Below are 18,899 nucleotides of genomic sequence, written 5' to 3'. Positions count from 1 at the left end.
ATCATATAATCAAAATTTGATATGATATCTTAAATGTTCTTATTTTGACCTTAGAACTTCAGATTAGTTTAAAAATCTTATGGAATATAATTGTTAACATTCTTGGGGAAAGGAAAGACATACACTTAGCTTCAATTGAATACGCACAAACATTTTCGAAAATAATTTTTACATTTGTTCGTAATATTGAAGGTTTTTGTGAGGTTTGTCGATGCTAACTACTCTCTTAAGATGTTAAGACAAATATTTCAACAAAATTAATCCAAACAAAACTGCGAGTCTTGGTTAAGGTTATTTGTAAAATATTTCATACGAAAAGAAGAAGTTTTTTGAGTCAAATGTATAGGCACAACGACAAATTAATCGTTGTTTAAGAGCGTTTTGAAATATTGAATAACGTAAATCAACAATTTTAGAGTTTTAGGTGGAATTCAATTTCTGATCGAAAATGTTAAGGCCAGTCGGTAAATCTAAATGTCTTAGCAGTGATTCAAAAGCTTAAATCGATTTCATTAGACGCCAAGACCTAACCGGACTTGCAGCACCTGGTAAAGAAGTCTTAATGGATTTTATTCTTACTTACAAAATAAACATTTGTACAGATAAAACATAAAGGAGATAAAAAGAACTGCAAAAGCAGCAGCTTGAAGACGAGCAATTTTAAATTATCGGTTTTTTGTAGTTCTGGGGCAAAAATAAAACAAAAATTGTCCTAACCGCAAGTCTTAACAGTAATTAAAATTAAAGCCATCTTAAACAAACTCAACTTAAGAGAAAACCTCTACTTGACGAACAACGGAAAGTTATGCTTTAAGAGTTTATCAAAACTCAAATTATCTGGAAAAAGAATGGTATCAAATTGTGTTTTCAAATAATAAAACTAAGGGTGATTTTTTAAAAGCTATAAGAAATTTTTTCAAAAAAAAAAACACATAAAATTCAGAAAAATGCATGAAATCTTTATTTGAATTGATAGTACGGTCCATATAATTTAATGTTTGAAGATTATGTCATGCAAATATTTACCTTGTTTGCGCTTCAAATGGTCTATTCGCTTAGTCCAATTTTGTCATATTCTTTCCAACATTTCCGCCGGTATCTCACGAATAAATGCTTCAATGTTGTCTGCTTCTGGCTGATATTCACTCCAAAATCGACAAATCTGCTTATTTACGTACACGAAAGAGGTGTTATTGTATGAAAATCTATCAGTTATTATGGAACAGTTAAGGTAGAGGTCGTTACATCGAAAACTACAGCTAAAGAAGAAATGTTCCTAAAAAATCTAGCATTTTCTTACCCATAAATTAGGCCAACATGATAACACGTCTATTCACTCGGTGAGCTTAATAAAAGCTTGGATAGTGGATCAAACACTTTAACGGACGTGTTAATTTGAATTCAAGACCGTTCTAAGAATAATTGTACAGATTTCAAATGGATTTAGCAAATTGCTAAGTGTTTAAGAAGCTATTTTGTGATTCTAGCAAAGAGATAGTAAGAAGTTAAAATGGTTTAAAAATAGATAAATCATCTTTTAAGCTAAATTGCTAAAATTTAGTTTAACATTTTTCTAAATCGTTTAAATCTTTGCGCCAAAGAATCCTTGGTCTCTGCAATTAAGTTAACGTTTAGCGAAAATGTCGTTGATCTATCTCAAAAGGTTTTGGAATTCATACCGGAACTAATTTACGAAATGATTAAAAGTAAAGGTGGAAGTACCTACTATGAAACTTAACAGAAACTTGTTTTATTCCAATCCAATAACAATTTTTATTTTTGTACCTATTCAGATGATCAAAAAAAAAATCTATTCTTCCTAGAAGAAAATTTTGCAAGTCCATCAATATTAGGAGGAAATGTTAAAAATGTTTTCAAAAATTTGTGTACCTATTCTGCCGAAGCGAAGTTTACGTAGTAGATAAATAGGCTCTTTCAATATGAGTTTAAGTTTTATGTTTAAGAGTAAATAATGTATGTTTTTAAATTAAAATGAGAAAGGAGTTTCTATGTGCCGAATTTCGAAAGAATAAAGTTTCAAAAGAGACAACGGGAAATATCCACACTTTAAGAAATCCACAAATTCGTTATCCCCAAGTACAAAATCTATAAAAACAAAATCCCAAGAACCTAAATCCCCATGTATATAATGCACAAACGTATTCTCAAAACCTAAAATTTTTAAATGCCGTCAAGGCCTGTTAGTTTTCGTCATTTGTGTGTACGCGTACTATAATTGTCCTTTTTTTAAAAAATTCTTTTAAAAACAACGTTAAACTGTTCATCAAGGTTAAATACAGACACAGCTTTTGCCAATGAGAATAGTGACCATCAGGTTTCGTACTTTAGTTCGATATAGAATCTTATTTACTACTTTGCTTGTCTATATAATATTAAAAATTTAATAAAGAGAAAAGAAAAAATACAAATTAACTTTGTTCTAAATTATTCACAAAATTCAAAGCCGTAAGCACAGATTCACCATATTCATAGATATACTTGAAATAAGGTGAATTGTGGTAAGGTACATAACACAGTGATAAGTACCTAAATTGGAAAATCGTAAAGTATTGGGTTACATAAAAACACTCTTCTTTCTTGGTTTCAATTTGCAAAACAAATATTTTCGAAAAATCGATATCATATTCAAAACTAAGTTTTGCATGTAAAAATATGAGGAAACAAGTGATTGCAAATTGATATAAACAGTTACTCATGTTATTTCTCTGAACTTAAGTTTAATTAAGTTAGATATTAAACTTAAACAAAAATAATAGCAATTTTGTAAAATTGTTAAAACAACTAACAGGAAGTCTATATTCGAAATGAAAGCAATCTAATAGTACATAAACAGTTCACAATTCTTCTTGTTTTTTATTTCTCTTTGTTTAAACAAACAAACAACAAAACACTCAACATGTACCATTTAGCTCCAGATGTCCGTACATACGATAGTTTATCAATTCCCTATCATATTACATAACTTTCCATTAAAACTCTGACACGGTCGCGGTATTTTAATTAATTGAACTACATTTTACAATTTTCAATTACCTTTTAATATAACTCACTTTCATTACAAAACTTAAAAGTAAAAATAACAAATATCAGCCTTTTTTTAATCCGCGGAGGATTATCTCATTTTTGAAGACATAAGTAAGTGTTGGATTGAAAGATAAGTCACTAAACTTACTTGTGAATCGAAGGTACAAAATGAAGATAGTGAAAGTACTTATTTCGACGCGATGATGGAAAGAATACACACATACTCGTACCATTTTCTTTAAATAAATCCTGGATTATTATTATTTTTATTGAACAAAACGGATTAATTCCAAAACTCTGGTATAATAAATAAATAATTTAATTACTATGAGGTGTTTTTACTCAGATTTATAAAGGTATAAAATTAACTTGTTTTGTCATCAAAAATCAACAAGATTAATCAATTAATGTGTCATATAAATCCTAAAACCTAAGAAGATGTCTGCATAAGAGTATATTGCAACAAAAATATATACATATGCATATATCAATAAAATGAATGGTGTGATCACAGTTTCTTAAGTGGATTTATGTGTTAATTTTACATTCAAATTTATGTGACTAAAATCATTTTGTGTTACAAACATACATAAAATTGAAATCAAATACGAAATAGATGTTAAATTCAAAATTATGCATTGCCATCGAAATAAAAAATTCGTTTTCGAAATTTAGGACAGGAACTATTTTCAGGATATTGAGAGAAAATTCCAGATACAAAATAATTTTCGAAATGTATTTAGTTGAAAAACAAAACATACAAATAAATATTTTATACGTGGAGTGAAAGCTTGTAAAAAAGCAATCTTTAAAAAATATTAATTGACCTCATATATCAGATTAAATTCGTAAATAAATTATCTAGAAACTGGGGTTCATATTTTGCAATAACCAATCATTCGACCATAAAAGAAAATTTCAGGTTCTATACACAAACAAAACGATAAGTTCGAATTTGGACAATTGTAACGCTAAATTGAGAGTTTTCTTTTAAATTTTTGTTTGAATTTTTTGAATTTACATTTTTTTAAAGAACACACTTTATCAAGGCTAAAAATATACAATTTTATTTGAATTTCGTTAAAAATTTTGGACTCCACGCAAGATATCGAATATATTTTAAATATTCAAAACAAAATGTGTAATTTTTGAACATCAAAGACTTTTTTCAAATAGGTTCATTAGTTCCTGCGAAAATTTAAAAACAAATTTTTCTTAAGAAACTAAAATTAGAGAAAATTTCGAAAAAAAATGTGTAGAACCGTACAAAAGACATACTCTCCGCTTCAACTGAATACGCACAAACATTTTTGAAAATTCTTTTTAAATTTTTCCAAATATTGATGGATATTGTGCCATCATTTGGTGACAGCTACTCCTTACAGATAGAAAAAAAAATTTGAAAAGAATTATCCAAAATCAGACACTGCTTTTCTTTTGCCCTTTCTTCTAAGAAATAATTAAAATTTGTATTGGATTGGAATAAAACAAGTTTCCCTTAAGTTTGGAGTGTGTACTTCCACCTTAGCTTTTAATAATTTCGTAAATTAATTTCGGTATGAATGCTTCAGCCTTTTGAAAAAGTACGACGATATTTTGGTTAAAGCTTACTTAATTGCAGAAAATAATAGTTCTTTGTCTTTAAACTGATGACCATCATCATTAAACGTGGGTTCTAACCGTCCCCAAATATATTTAAAAATGTTTTGATCAGAAGAGTACGACAGTTATTACCCGTGTTTTTTTGGCATTCTATAAATAGTACAGTAGAAAATTCCCAAGAAAACTCATCGACAGTAGCCAGATTTTTTTATTTAAAAATGTTACAACTGAAAGAACCCTTTCAGAATAATAATAAACAAAAAAGAAATAGAAGAAAGTTTTAAAGTTTTAAACTTACTAAAACTAGCTTGAAGCTCGCCTCAATTCTTTATATATAACTGAATAGAGTTGCAATGAGCTTGAGTCAAAATTTGTGAAGAAAAACCTATGTGGGGGAGTGGGTTTTAAAGATAATGCATTATGGCCTGTTTATTTGCATGTTTGTTTACAAAAAATATAGTTTTGTTTCAATCAAAAATAGACAAAAAAAATGCACATGAAGTAGGTGAAATATTTTTATATGGTGCTGAACTATTCAATTCTTCTTTGTATAACACTTGCACTTCATAAGAAACATCGATACACCATTTGCATTTTAGAAAGTGTTGTCAAATTTAATCATTTTTAAATCTTCTTGTGCGGTGGAAACACCAAAACTGAGATAAGCCTTTGGTGGAACAATAGTAAAACTAAATTATCTTCTCCATTGCTTTCTCTTACAAAAAAAGCCCAGTTAGTCCATTTTTATTAACAAAATTAAATAATATCAACAGTAACAGATTGATTTGTTTTCCCAATGGAAAATACCAAATGCACAAATTATCAACGAACACAGCCATCGAGATACAAATGCAATGTCAATCGGACCAACATTTGGGAACGAAATCCCATAAGATTCATTCGAGACTCATATGAATGTCAAAAAACCCACCCGCAGTAAGATTCTACTTTAACTTTTATCCGTAGTATTCATACTGAGGATATTGTTTTTGTTATTCGTGTAAAATCTTAGTATACTACTGTTAGATTTTCGAACAAAACACGGGTGCAAATTTTGCTCCTATGTTCAAACTTTTATTATGCGCACCGATTTAAAAAAAACGCGTAATCATGTTAGTAGGTCATAAATGTTAGGTCACTGACAACTTTCAATATACCAGCAACTCCTTCACAGTTATGATGACGCTTGTAATCGTGAAAATAAAGGGTTGAATTATCAGGGCCACCGAAATTAAATACTTTTATCGTCTCAAAAAAAAAAAAAAAAAAGTAGTACCCGTGGCATGATGGTTAGTGCGTTGGACTGTCATGCTAGATGTCTTGGGTTCGATCCCTGCCTATGCCATCTAAAGTCTTTTCACGGAATGGTTGAGAGTTGTAAGTCACTAGGCCTTGGTTCTCAACGGACTGTCGCGCCACCCAATTTAATCGTCTCAAAAAAACACGTGATACCATTCTTGATAAAGATTGTATAAGTTATGGAAAAACTCTAAAAGCATAACATTCCGTAGTTCTTCAAGTATCGATTTTTTTAAATTGTTTAAGATGGCTTGAATTTTTAGAACTCTTAAAAGTGTTGAGAGATTTGCGCTAACGACAATTTTTTGATTTATTTATGCCCCAAAATCACAAGAATCAGATGTACATCCAACATTGCTTGTCTTCAATCTGCTGTTTTTGAAGCTCTTCTTATCTCCCTTTTTGTTTTATCTGTATGAATCTTTGTTTTTTAAGGAAGAGTAAAAGCCATTAACACATCGGTTTATTTTATCAGCTGCTGCACGTCCGGTTTGGTCTTGTTGTCTAATGAAGCCGAGTTTAGCTTTGTAAACACTGCTAGGGGATGTAGATCTATCCATTGGTCTTACAACGTTAGACCGGAAATTAAATTGCACTTAAAACACTAAAATTGTTGATTTAAAGTATCCAGTACTTGAAAACACTCATAAACAATGATTAAATTGTAGTTGTATCTATTCCGATGACTCAAATTAAATTTTTTTTAAAAGAAGCGCTTCCGATTACTGTAATTTGTGTTGAATTAAAAGCATCATAAAGAGTGCGTTCAACTCTTACATACCTTCGCATAGTTATAGATATGGATCTTCACTAAGCAAGTACTGTTACTCAATCTCAAAGATCACGAAGTATACTTGACATCTCCCACTTAATAGTTCGCTTCTTTGATCATCCTCTATAAACCATTCAAAAATTAATCATTTTGATCTAGTTTTGCAATAAATACTTATGAAAACTTAATTTTATATTTTATTTTTACAGCATTCATGGAACCTGATGACATTGAAACCAGTGAAAAACAAAAATCATCATCAGCAGCAGCAGCATCCGCTTCCCATTCGAATAGTAAAAGAACAAAGCGATTTGCCGGCGGTAGATTTAGAAGAACCCAACAACAACAATACTCAAGTCGAGTTAAACGTGAAGCACCTTATATGATCTATCCAGAAATTTTAGTTATTGTTGACTACGATGGCTATAGACTGCATGGCGGTGATAATTTACAGGTGTGTCCTTCATATAATTTTATCTTCTTTTTTTTGTTTTTTTTTTTGTCTGTCTGACTCTGAGTTGTTTGTTGTCGGTTTTGAATAAATTGTCTTAAAAGTGTCTGAATCTCTGGCATGTGAGAGTTGTGCTTGGAATTTTTAATTTATATTTGAATCTTGTTTTAAGTTTATTTTTTAATACATGTTTTTTTTCTTGGAAACTTATAGGTGAAACGTTACTTTATCTCATTTTGGAATGGTGTGGATCTGCGATATCGCTTACTTAAAGGACCAAGAATTCGCATAAGCATTGCTGGTATTATCATTTCTAGGGTGAGTCTTTGTTTTATTTCTATAAATAGTCTAAAAACTGTACGTATCTGAACCAACGGTAATATTTTACAAGTCCATAGTACATTTATCAAAGTTGTAGAGAATACTATAAAGTTAAATCATTCAGTGTTTTAAAAATCCTAATTAGTTTCAAAAATTCAGTAAAGTCGAGCTTATGGCACTTAGACCTTGTGCTTCGGTAAAGAAACGAGTTGATGTCCTAGTTTTAGCACTCTTGGAAGAAATGGGTTGTTTTTGTTTGGAGATATGGGAAAACACTCAAAATGTTATGAGTTTTAATGCTTTGAAATGTAAAGTTGTCGTTGATATATACGTAGGTGAGAATTAAAGAGTTTTAAAATTTAATTTCCATTCAATCTTTAAGAAACAAAATGCATTGGAGAATGGATAACTTTGGCCTTATCAGCACACAAACTTACAACAAATATGGGTCCAAATTTTCATCACTTTTTCAAGCATACTTGATCTTATTTCGTAAATAGTGCGTCAAATGTTATCTTCAAAAAGAGCAATCGTTGCTGGTTTACCTATATAGATCACAGATTTGATCTATCAAACCCAAAGAGTTTCTGTTGTTATAAAGCCCACCCCACTGAGGAAAACCGAAATAAATTCAAAAAGGCTAGGAGGACTTGCTACAGTCATATTCGACGAACCAAATTTGTGCATGTCTAGAAATTACTGCTGAAAATAATACAGTGCCCAAAAAGTAGTAATAGTTTCTGGACATTTGTAAAAAAAAACATACAAAACACTACGTCGTCGTCCTTGGTGTTCAAACGCTTGTTCACAATGACACTTTTTTTGTTAACTCGATCGATAAAGCCAATTAGCTTTCAACACATTTTGATGTTACTTCGAAGCTACCAGAGAGTGACATGTGTCCTCCTGTTCTTAAAAACGTAAACGATTTTATGGGACAAATCTTCTTTCGCACAAGTGCAGTTGCAATAGTACTGAAAGACCTTGACATACACAAATAATAATAATATCAGCCCTTTAGTTCTGAAGAGGTGTTCTTCAACGTTGGCAATATCACTCCGTAAGCTTTTCCAACAGGTCTCTTTTCGAGCGAATGGAAAACAATATTTGTTCAGCCAGTTTCTAAAAAAGGCGAATCCTTCTTCTTTCAAACTATAGTCCAATAGCACTTACGTTCCTTCTTTCCAAGGTCATGGAAACGCTGATTAAATATAAGCTTAAGAAATATCTCGAAGAACGAAAGATTCTTAACGACCGACAGGTTGGCTTTCGTAGCAATATGTCCAACGATGATTTGATGGTTTATCTAACCGAATAGTGAAACAAATACTTACATAGTTTTGGAGAAAGTAAGGTTAATTAATTTGATATTTAAAAAGCATTTGATAGAGTTTTGCATCAATCTCTCTTATCGAAAATGCGTGTATTTGGTATTGATGAATCTCTTCTTTGTTGAGTTAGAAATAACCTTTCAGACCATTTAAATTCAGTAGTATTGGACGGTTTATCCACAAAATAAATACTGGTATGCCCCAAGGCTTCGTTTTGTCTCCGACACTCTTCTCTATTTGTAGAAACAATTTTTTGTCTGTAACGTTTAACCCACTAAATTGTTTCGCAGATGACTTTACCCCAAGCTATTCATATTCGTTTTAAGATTCACATCCTTGTCTTTCGGATCTTTAACTTTAATGGCAACGTATGATAAGCTCATTAAACTCTCGTCTTTATAGCATTGTCAGAAGAGGAATTCAGAACCATGTAGAATTGCTTTAAACCCAATCCCGATGCCAATATCCATGAGTGGAAAGTGCATCCAGGAAACTTATCATTAATGGAATAATCACACATTCGACATTGTCAAAAATGTTTGCACATGCTTAGGATTCATTTTCACCCCTTCTGATCTGTCTGTAATTGACAAAGCCTTCAAAAACTTGAATATAAGTCACATATTTGGACAAGTGCCCCTAAAACAAGTTTAATTCTTTTAAATATAGGATCTAAAGAATAACTTTGAAATGATAGACCTATAACCAAAACATTTAACTTCCCCTTATAACAATTCAGTCGTAATACTCACGCTTCAAGAATGCTCAAAGTTTACTCTTATAGCCTTTTCACACCAAACCCAAAACCGAGTTTTCGGCAAAAAGTTTTCCAAAACCCGAAAATCGTTCACACCGAACATTTACACGTTTTCATTTGACATTTAAATTTGTTTAACACCGGCTGTCAATTTTTGTATTGATGACAAAATTTGTGAGTAACAAGTTATGACTATTTCTTCTTCTCAAATTATTTGTGAAAATTAAATGATTTCTAATAACATTCTCCTAAGGATTTGTCTTTGCCGTCGACACCCTTAAGTCGATAATCCTTTTTTGTGCTGTGATAGAGAAGCATATCAGCGCAGACAAGGCCGTAACACTAGCTCGTCTCGAAGAAGAGTTTCAACTGAAGTTCTGGGGTCGGGTGGAATGGGCTCACGACATGAACCAACAAGAACTACAAGCTCGCTTGGCTTCTGCTATCCTCTTTGTTCACTTCAACCGGTCCGAACAATTCACTAAGGAGAAGCTCATTGTCTAGAAAATATATCACTGAATCAACAACAATCAAAACTGTTGCAGTTAAAATTAATTTTATATAAAACATTTTCTTCTTCTTTCGCAACAAATTCAATCCAAAATCCTGAGCTTCTGTTGGCCAAATGTGCCTTAAGAAACGCCATATATCGTGGCTGTCCGAGCAAATTTAGTCGGGGTTGAGAAGATTCTGAACGATTTCGTGTAGGTCCTTATGGCTGGAGCAGAAAAGGTAATTTCCTGGTTCCAGATTCGTACCAAAATGATGGGATGAAATTTCTCCATGACTATCTCTTTGGTTTCGTCCTTTGAGGGCTCGCCAAGCTCGTTCAAAGCATTGAGGATCTTCTTGATGTTGGCATCGCTATCCATCAAGGGGCGATAGCCTACTGGAACAACGATTCCCACATTATGGAATGTTTAAGCGCAAATTTTCCTAGCCCGCTGCGACTTAGCCTCCAACAGATATTTTCTTTCATACTTATTCTCCTCCATAAATGAACTTATCGACTTTCTCATATCTCCCAAACCCTTGTGATTGAACGGAGAGACCGCAAAGTCTTTCTCTAGGTAGTAAGCGAAAGCATCGAACATATTTGTGGCTGCGAGTTCAAAGACGCATCCCTTAGGAACGTCATTACGAACTATGAGCAAGTCTTCCTCGTCCTTGGGGTCGTCACGTAAGTAGAAATATTATATTCCGGTTCCTCGCTTAAGGGGGTATTCTGGTCTAGAGACATGAATTTTATGTAATTTTTGAAGTGCTGTAGAAAAAAGCAAGCTACAATTTTACCATCAATTTTTTTATACATTATTTATTCACATTAGAAGCATACAAAAAAAAATAAAAAAGTAAAAAAAAAATAAAAATTCCGTTAGTTATCAGCTGATAGAGCAGTGCGTCTCAAAAATTTGGTGCGTGACCATACCCACGATTTTAACTCTCCTAGAAATCTGAAATCAAAAACTAAAAAAGATTATTAATCTACAATAATGTCGCAATGTCTGGAACTACGGAAAAGTTACAAACATTTTTTTTTACAAAATGGCGGCTGTCTAAAGAAAAATACAAAAAATTTACCATTTTTTTGAACATTCTTCGATTTGTTAAAAATAGTAAAAATAAAAATTTGGGGATGGCCGTAGTTCCGGACGTAGACAAGTCCCTAAAGAAGACTTTCTTAAAATTTCAAGTAAATCGGTTCGGCAGAACCTGAGAAATCGTGGGTATCAGATTCAAAAAGACAGTTCTGAGAAAAACGCGTTTAAAGTACCCCATTATGTCTTTTGTTCTATTAGTTGCAGCCCAACCGATTTGGATGGCTGCTCAGCAAAATACTTATTTCTCCGAAAATAATTTGAATTTGGGAAAATCCTCTAGTAGACATATTCTTAAATAGTTAAACTATGAAAATATGAAAAGAAAAAAAAATCGATTTTTTTTTAATTTCTAGACCAGAATACCCCCTTAACAAAGAGCGTTTGAAGCTCTGGAGGATCATGAAAGATCCGCCAATGCAATAAATAGTCACCGGGGCTTTTATTCTTGACGTTTTTTTGTTGCCAAGCACTCCCCAAGGTTTTTTTTTTTTCTTCCATATTTCGTAAATAAAAAACAAAAAGTAATAATTCTTGTTTCGTAAGGAAATTCTATAAATAATATTACTTACCACAACCAAATTTATTTCAAAACGAAATATTTGTTTTGATAGCAGCCATCAGCTGTTTTGTTTACAATAGTTTGAGCGCTGAATGTTTTGAAAGGTTTGTCTGTTTAGTTCAACTTTAAATTGCTACTAGTTTTCGAGAGGTTCTATATAAAACTTGTGGTTTACGAAAACTTGTGGTTTACCAAAAATGTATGGGAAAACTTGAGTTTTTTGAGATGTAGGTTTTCGGCCAAAACCGATAATTTCGCAAAAACCGGGTTTTGGACATGGTGTGAAAAGCCTATTTAGCTCAACATCGGGCGTACTGTCAAGAGTAGAGATTCTTTCTGAAACTACGTATCGAGAATGTGGGATGCTTTGGCCAACTATGTTTTTTCCTCACATTTTGATGTTCAGAACTTTAAGACCAACGTGCAATGGTATTTCCTCTTGAATCCTTCCTTTTTTTCTAACGGTCACATTTAAAGGGTATTAATAACCCCTTAAGATTATTAAAAAGAAAAAAATGTATTTTGAAATTTATTTAAAGCACAAATTTTTAATAAATTACTGTTGTGCGTAGAATAACTGTGTCAGAACTTAACGTTTACATCATAAATGAATGTAAGACATCAAATAACTTTGAAATACATATTTTGTACAATCTTCAAATTTACGTTCAAATCTTAGTTCACTTTTGAAGAAGAATAATTTATTACTTGAATTTAAAAAATAAGTCCTCAAAAGTTTAAACACTTTAGTCAAAGCCATTTGAGTAAGTTACTAAACTAAGTTTTTCTAATTTTTATAGACATCCTACTACTAAACATCCTACTATATCCTAACATCATTTTACTTGAGTTAAAATCACAAAATGGCAGCTTTGAATTTTAATAATTTTCTAAATCAACTTCTTTGTTATGATTTGTTTTTTTTAAAAACTTTCTTATAGCATAAGGAAATTAGTTTTTCACTATTAAGCATAGGAAAATTTGGAGCAACTATTAAATTTCTAAAAATATTAAAATACATATTCGGTAACTAATTAAAGAATTCTTTAAAATTTTGCAAAGGTTTAAACAAAAGTTATAAGGTATAGAAAAGACTATAAGTTGTTTCATATAATTAATTTGACCTTTGTTTGATAATGTTAACTACAACCATTTTATCACTTATCGTTGTTTCAATTAAAATTGGTGTATATATTGGGCTTTAATTTATTTGCATCTATCTTATTAAAAAGTGTTTTATTTGTATATCAAAGATTAGGCATACAAATAAAAATGGTACTTAAAAGCTTCTTTTCAGAGTTTTTAACGTACATACATATATCTCTACCTACTTAATACGTGTATGCTTTACAAACTTCGCATAGACATGTAAAAACTGTTAGGTTTTCTATTTATTTCAATTCTACATGTACTTGCATCAAATTATACTCGAGATAGTGTCTAAAGATATAAAAGTATCGACAAATGATGCGCGTTTGGCAAATTGCAAATCCCGCACCAAGCTCACATAATACTTTGTTACATTTGCATTCATTAAATCGTCTAGGTTCTCTGCAACTACATAATCAGACACAGATTACTTCTTGTTACTTTGATGCTATCTCAGACTTTAAAAAACCATTTTGACAAGTGATAATTGACACTGAGTATATTATATACGGAGTACTTAATACTCGATGATGGTATGATGATTACAAGAAGTAGTGTTTTATTGTAAACGTCATTATAAACTTAAAGAGTGTTGTTGTACAGTGTTGTACAATTGTAGGCTTACAAGTTTGGTCAAATCTTATTTAGTATATGTCAGCTGTTAAAGTCAGCTACAGGTACCTATACATACTTCAAAATGGCTTTTTCATGCGCTTATAACATTATGTAATCTGGCAATAAAAGATATTTTGTGCTTTTCCGCTTCTTTATTGTTTTTCTTTTTTTTCTGTCTTTTGTTCAATCGGATGAATTGTAATGCCAGGTGCAAGACGTCCAGTCACGACATAATCAGATATATTGAAGAAACATGGTGTAAAGCAGTTTTGTATTAAGCTGAATGGCAGATGATGAACTTTGAATTAGTTAAAGTTGTTTGCTCATATTCAGGGTTGGTAAAATTACACTGGAGTTTTTTTTGGAGGCAGGGCTTAAGACATTTAATTTATTAAGTGCTCTACAGAATGAATAATTTATTTCAACCTTTTTGAAGTGATAGGTAATTTAGAGCTTTGAAAATTCTACATATGCTAAATTTGATTTTAAAAGTCTTAACTAGTGTTTCTTTTATATTTCTCTCTTTTGACATAAACCCCATAAAAACGCTATGCAATGCTATGCCAGCCTGTGATCTAAAAGGATATGGTTCAACTAAGAAACCAACTTCAAATGGCCATGACTAAAAAAAATAGAAACAAACCAATCAACATAAAGTTTATGATTTTCCAAAATAAACCTAAATTCCTTCAAATCTAACATAAAAAAGACAATGTTAGACTAACTGGCCATATGGCCCAATTACTATCAACGCCTTCGCAAAATCTAATAAGATTAACGACCCTACCTGTAATATCGCATAAACTTATTACAAATAAAGTCAAAAAATGATTGTCCACTAACTGCGTCGCCTTAGCATGGGACTACTGGTCACAAAAGGAAAAAAACACTGTAAATACACAGAACTCGTAGAATCGTACTCCAGAAAACCCAAGCCCCCAACATTCACCTTCTAAATTTATTGATCCAATCATAATCAAAAATTTTCAAAATAACAAGCGACAGTTTGTTTATTTTTATATTATTTTTGTTTTCGTTATTTTAAGAGGTCACTCTCGCACCCTAAATTCGTGCATTACACTCCGATTTCGTTAAATAGGTCTACTTTAATAGATCGATTATTTAAAAGGAAACATTTTAAATCTTTCAAGTTGAAAAACTAACTTGCCCCAACAAACCGAAAAAACTTAAGGTTAGAGAAATGTTTTGGAAAAGTTAACACCATTTTAGTAGTGAATTTAAACAATTTAAATGTTTTTTTGAAGGTGTACTTTTTCATTTTTAGAAATGGCGTAGTATTTTCTTATCAAAGGTCATAAGATAACTGCTGCCAGAACGGCGTACTATTCACTGTAAAACCTTTTATTGGAATACCATTCAGTAATTGTTTTAAGCTAAAAAGATGCGGTCTTTCGAAATTTAAACTGTTTCATTATAATTACAAAATGATGATGTTTTCATGATACTTCAATTCAATAACATCCCTGACAATAGTGCTTGCACACAGGAATGGTTAAGAGTTGTAAGTCACAAGGCCCTAGTTCTCAACAGACTGTTGCCCACCCAACTCGTTCATTCAACAATAAGGTTTTCAAAATTTTGAAACATAATATCACTTCAGAAAGGCAGCTTAAAAAAGATGTTTAAGGCCTTATTTGGCGGCCAAATCATTTTCGGAGCAAACAAAATTTTGTTGAACTAGTTTGATTTTTGAACCTTGAATTTTGTCTCCAGGTGAATAGGTACAATATCGCCAAAAATATTTTTAAATGGATCCAACCAAATTATCTGTACTGTGCCTAAACAATGTACCTAACATACATCATGCCCTCAAGCCAGGTGCATAAAGTGCCTGGTGCATTATTAAATATTGAAAATAAAACGAGAGTAGGTGGTATTCAAACATATATGAAATTCAAAATGTGAGTGGCTGATGCGGGGGTGTTTATTTCAATTGAGTTTATAACTTTAACTTGGTTCCGCATTGTAGCATGCTTAGCATGCATATATGATCCATATGCTAAGCCAGCCTGTGATCTAAAAGGATATTGTTAAGTTTATATTTCTGTTATTGTTTGGTACCATGCCGATTGAAATTGGGCAATCGTAATGTAATACCACGAGAATATACATATTTCTTATCAATAATGGAAAAGGCTTGAAGGCGGTGGCAGCGGCGCGGCGACAGCACCGCACGCGTGTCACAGGACTGTGAAATAAGTAGTATAGTGGCCTCTAATGTAGACCAAGAGAAAAACAACTAACTTTAAGCCATTAGAGTGGGCAGGCAAATGGATTTCGCAATAGAAAATCCATTTGGCCTTATTTGATGGTGATATAGTGGATAGAAAAATACGTTCTGTACATATAAACATAACTATTTCCTCTCAATTTTTCTTTTTTTTTGGGGCGCAACCACACACTACTTTTGAGAAGCATAGGTATAGTTTATTTTTTCCTTAAGGAGAAAAAAAAAACGTTAGAAAGGAAACCGGTACGCTTTTAACCGACTAATAAAGTTTGAAATAAAAAAACACTCATATGAGTTGAGTTTGGGGACTAGATTGGCAGCGTTAGGCTATATTAACAAGTTGTATATGGCGCCCCCTTAAGGAAATCCACTTTTATACACACAATTTTTTGTTTGTCTTATTATTTTATTTTGACAAATTCAAGGAAACCAAAATGCAAATAGCTGTCAAATTGATATATGCTGGCCACTTACTCTTTGAAACAATTTTAAAACAGGATACAGGTGTGGTTTTTGTAGGGAGGAGAACGTGGGGCGGGGGTTGTTTTCCATATCACCTATGCGTAAATAAAGTTTTTACACGGAAAATCAACTTTCGGAAATGAAACTGCAATCACGAAAGCCTTGAATACAATTTGACAGATTTTGGTTAAGATTTGGTTAACATGTAGATTTAAAATTGCAACACCAAGATTGGGGTCGGTCAGTTAACATCTGTCTGAAATTGGGATTATTAATCAATGCAGACAGTATCTTCAGTTAGACGAATTGCTCTGACCTTTTCCAGTTTGTATTCAAAAAAACAGCAAAATAAAAGCATTTGTCTTGTTGCAGTTTCTTCAAGGAAAAACCTTAATACAGTATTTTTTAATAGTATGACTTAAACTTGATATAACTAAAATAATGGGCGTTTTAATCTAAGGTCAGACTTAATCTTTGTTTCTACAGTTTTTAGCTGATACGTAACGTTTGACAAAGTAGTAAATTTTAACAACTATTTTGTAATAATTCTGCTGCAACTTAAGTTAATTTAAGTTAAAAATTATTTCAAAATATCTTTCTACAAAACATTTATGTAATTGAAATGGCCAGCAAGATAAAATTAAATGTCAATAGGCTTTTTCATATAGAGTTATTACATTCATAAGACAAGATGACCAGTTCAGCACATGCACTTTAAGTAGCTGACATTTTCACACACAAAAGTGTGTGTATGTTTTGATGTTGACATAGGTACAAAATTACTTTATAGCCGGTTTAGTTGTCTTTGGGGCTCAAAGTTGTGTTTTTTTGTATGTTGTTGTTGGTGCTGATGTTGTTAGAAGTCATTACCAAAATAATTGCATTCATAAATTTTTTGACAAATTTTTAATTATAAAATGATTTAAGATAACCGAGAGTTGCTTTATGGGCACTGAATTATATGCTTGTGGTTAAGATAGTTAACAGCCAATAAACGAGTTCTAAAAACAACCACTGTATATAACTAAAGGCAATATTCATCAAAATTAAGTTAGAAGTGGTCAATTGCATACAAAGTTCGGTACTGATTTGGTAATCGATTTCACAACCTATTGAATACGACAGGAGGTAAAGTTTACTTAGCGTTCACTCTCCAAACAAAGCAGATACTAGGAAGTGTTCTTAAATGAAGAAACAGTAAACATGTGGTTCATAGGTCAACACTATATATAGCCATAAATATTTAATTAACAAAAAAAAAGAATATTAATTTGGCTTTCTACACAATATCATCAGACTCGTGTTAGCTACTCTAAGAAGATTGAAAAAAAAATGTTGTGATTTAAATTTCAAATTTGAAAATTTCAACAAAATCTTGTCCAGTTAAACAAAGTTAGGTTGAAATCAAGTTCAGAACATTTAAGCCTTTTACAAACGGAATATTATTATTTAGACAAAAAAAGTTTCATTCTATCCTGTTGGTACTTATTGAAATACTAGCAAATAAAAGAGCTGACAAGCGAACTCGATTTTAAGAAAAATTATGAAACTTTAAGAACTTAACTTATGCAACTTAAAAATACTACTGCACGATCAACGTTACTATCAAACACTACAGTTCCCGGTAACTCCAAGGGCCCAATATGCTGTTTACTCATCAAAAATAATAATTTTGTTTGATGGGTTCAATGAGTTTTGACTTTACTTTGTTTGATTTTTAAAAATTATATTAACTTGCATTTATATATAGTTAGGTAGGTACACTGCTACAATTTTAAATAAAGCAAATGAATAAACAAAGCAACATCACTACAGCTTAACTCTATTATATGAAGATATACATACATATATAAGCGCTATTCAAGCATAAATCACATCAAGGAAGTCACACAAAAACCACAATTTCGCGGTTTGTTTGTGAAATAAAACTTTGAAAGATACAAATCATTTTGTGGTAAATTATTTAGAGTAACTACTTGTATCGTATCGTATCGTATACTCAAAGTGAATGCAGCACGTTTTCTTTCTTTTTATTGTTTGTAAAATTATGCACATTTAACAGAAAAGAAATGTGTTTATATTTTCAAGTATATCTTAAGTATTTAACTAAAATAAGTAATTTGAAGATTTATTATTTTCTTAAATCCTTTTGCCACATATGTATATATATGTAGGTATTTAAAAAAGTTAAGTTATTAAGAAAGCAAGTATTATTCATATATTCAACTTAGGATGACAGAAAATTAAATCAGTTCCTTTGTAGAAATGAATTTTGGTCGTGACTTGGTAATCCGGTATAGATTACAAACAACTTTAAATTTTGGTTGCACAAAAATTAAAAATGACTTAAATTTATTTCTTTAATTAAAAAAAATAAAATTTTGTCCGATTTGCACTGGTTTTTTGAATGGACCAGAACTTTAGACTGTATAGCATAGAAAAATCATAGATATTTAAGTAAAGGCATCATTTTGACTTATATTTAAATCTTTTTTGTTTTTAAATCTTCTTTGAATGAACTTATAGTTTAAAGATTTTAATTACAGTCTTTGACCTATTTAATTTTTATTTAAACAAAACTATGTGGTTAATTACTGTAATGGTAGAAGTAGTAAAATGTTTCTTATTTCCAACTTAATATCTTGAGGTTTACATTTTCAAATAAGATTTTAAGTTTCTTTTGA

At 31.3% G+C, this 18,899-nt stretch overlaps 1 protein-coding gene across 3 annotated transcripts in view; it reads left to right on the top strand.

Moving 5' to 3' along the window:
- LOC129943424 (A disintegrin and metalloproteinase with thrombospondin motifs like) overlaps positions 1 to 18,899 on the top strand; it is a 171,364-nt gene that overhangs the window by 126,575 nt on the left and 25,890 nt on the right. For all 3 annotated transcript variants that reach the window (XM_056052860.1, XM_056052859.1, XM_056052861.1), the window contains exons 7-8: positions 6,928 to 7,172; positions 7,383 to 7,487. In XM_056052860.1, coding sequence (XP_055908835.1) covers positions 6,928 to 7,172; positions 7,383 to 7,487 — 350 coding nt within the window. The remainder of the gene's footprint in view (positions 1 to 6,927; positions 7,173 to 7,382; positions 7,488 to 18,899) is intronic.

The sequence above is a fragment of the Eupeodes corollae genome, chromosome 1 (assembly GCF_945859685.1).
Source record: "Eupeodes corollae chromosome 1, idEupCoro1.1, whole genome shotgun sequence".
Classification (NCBI taxonomy): domain Eukaryota; kingdom Metazoa; phylum Arthropoda; class Insecta; order Diptera; family Syrphidae; genus Eupeodes; species Eupeodes corollae.
This window is presented reverse-complemented; position numbering and strand designations above follow the sequence as displayed.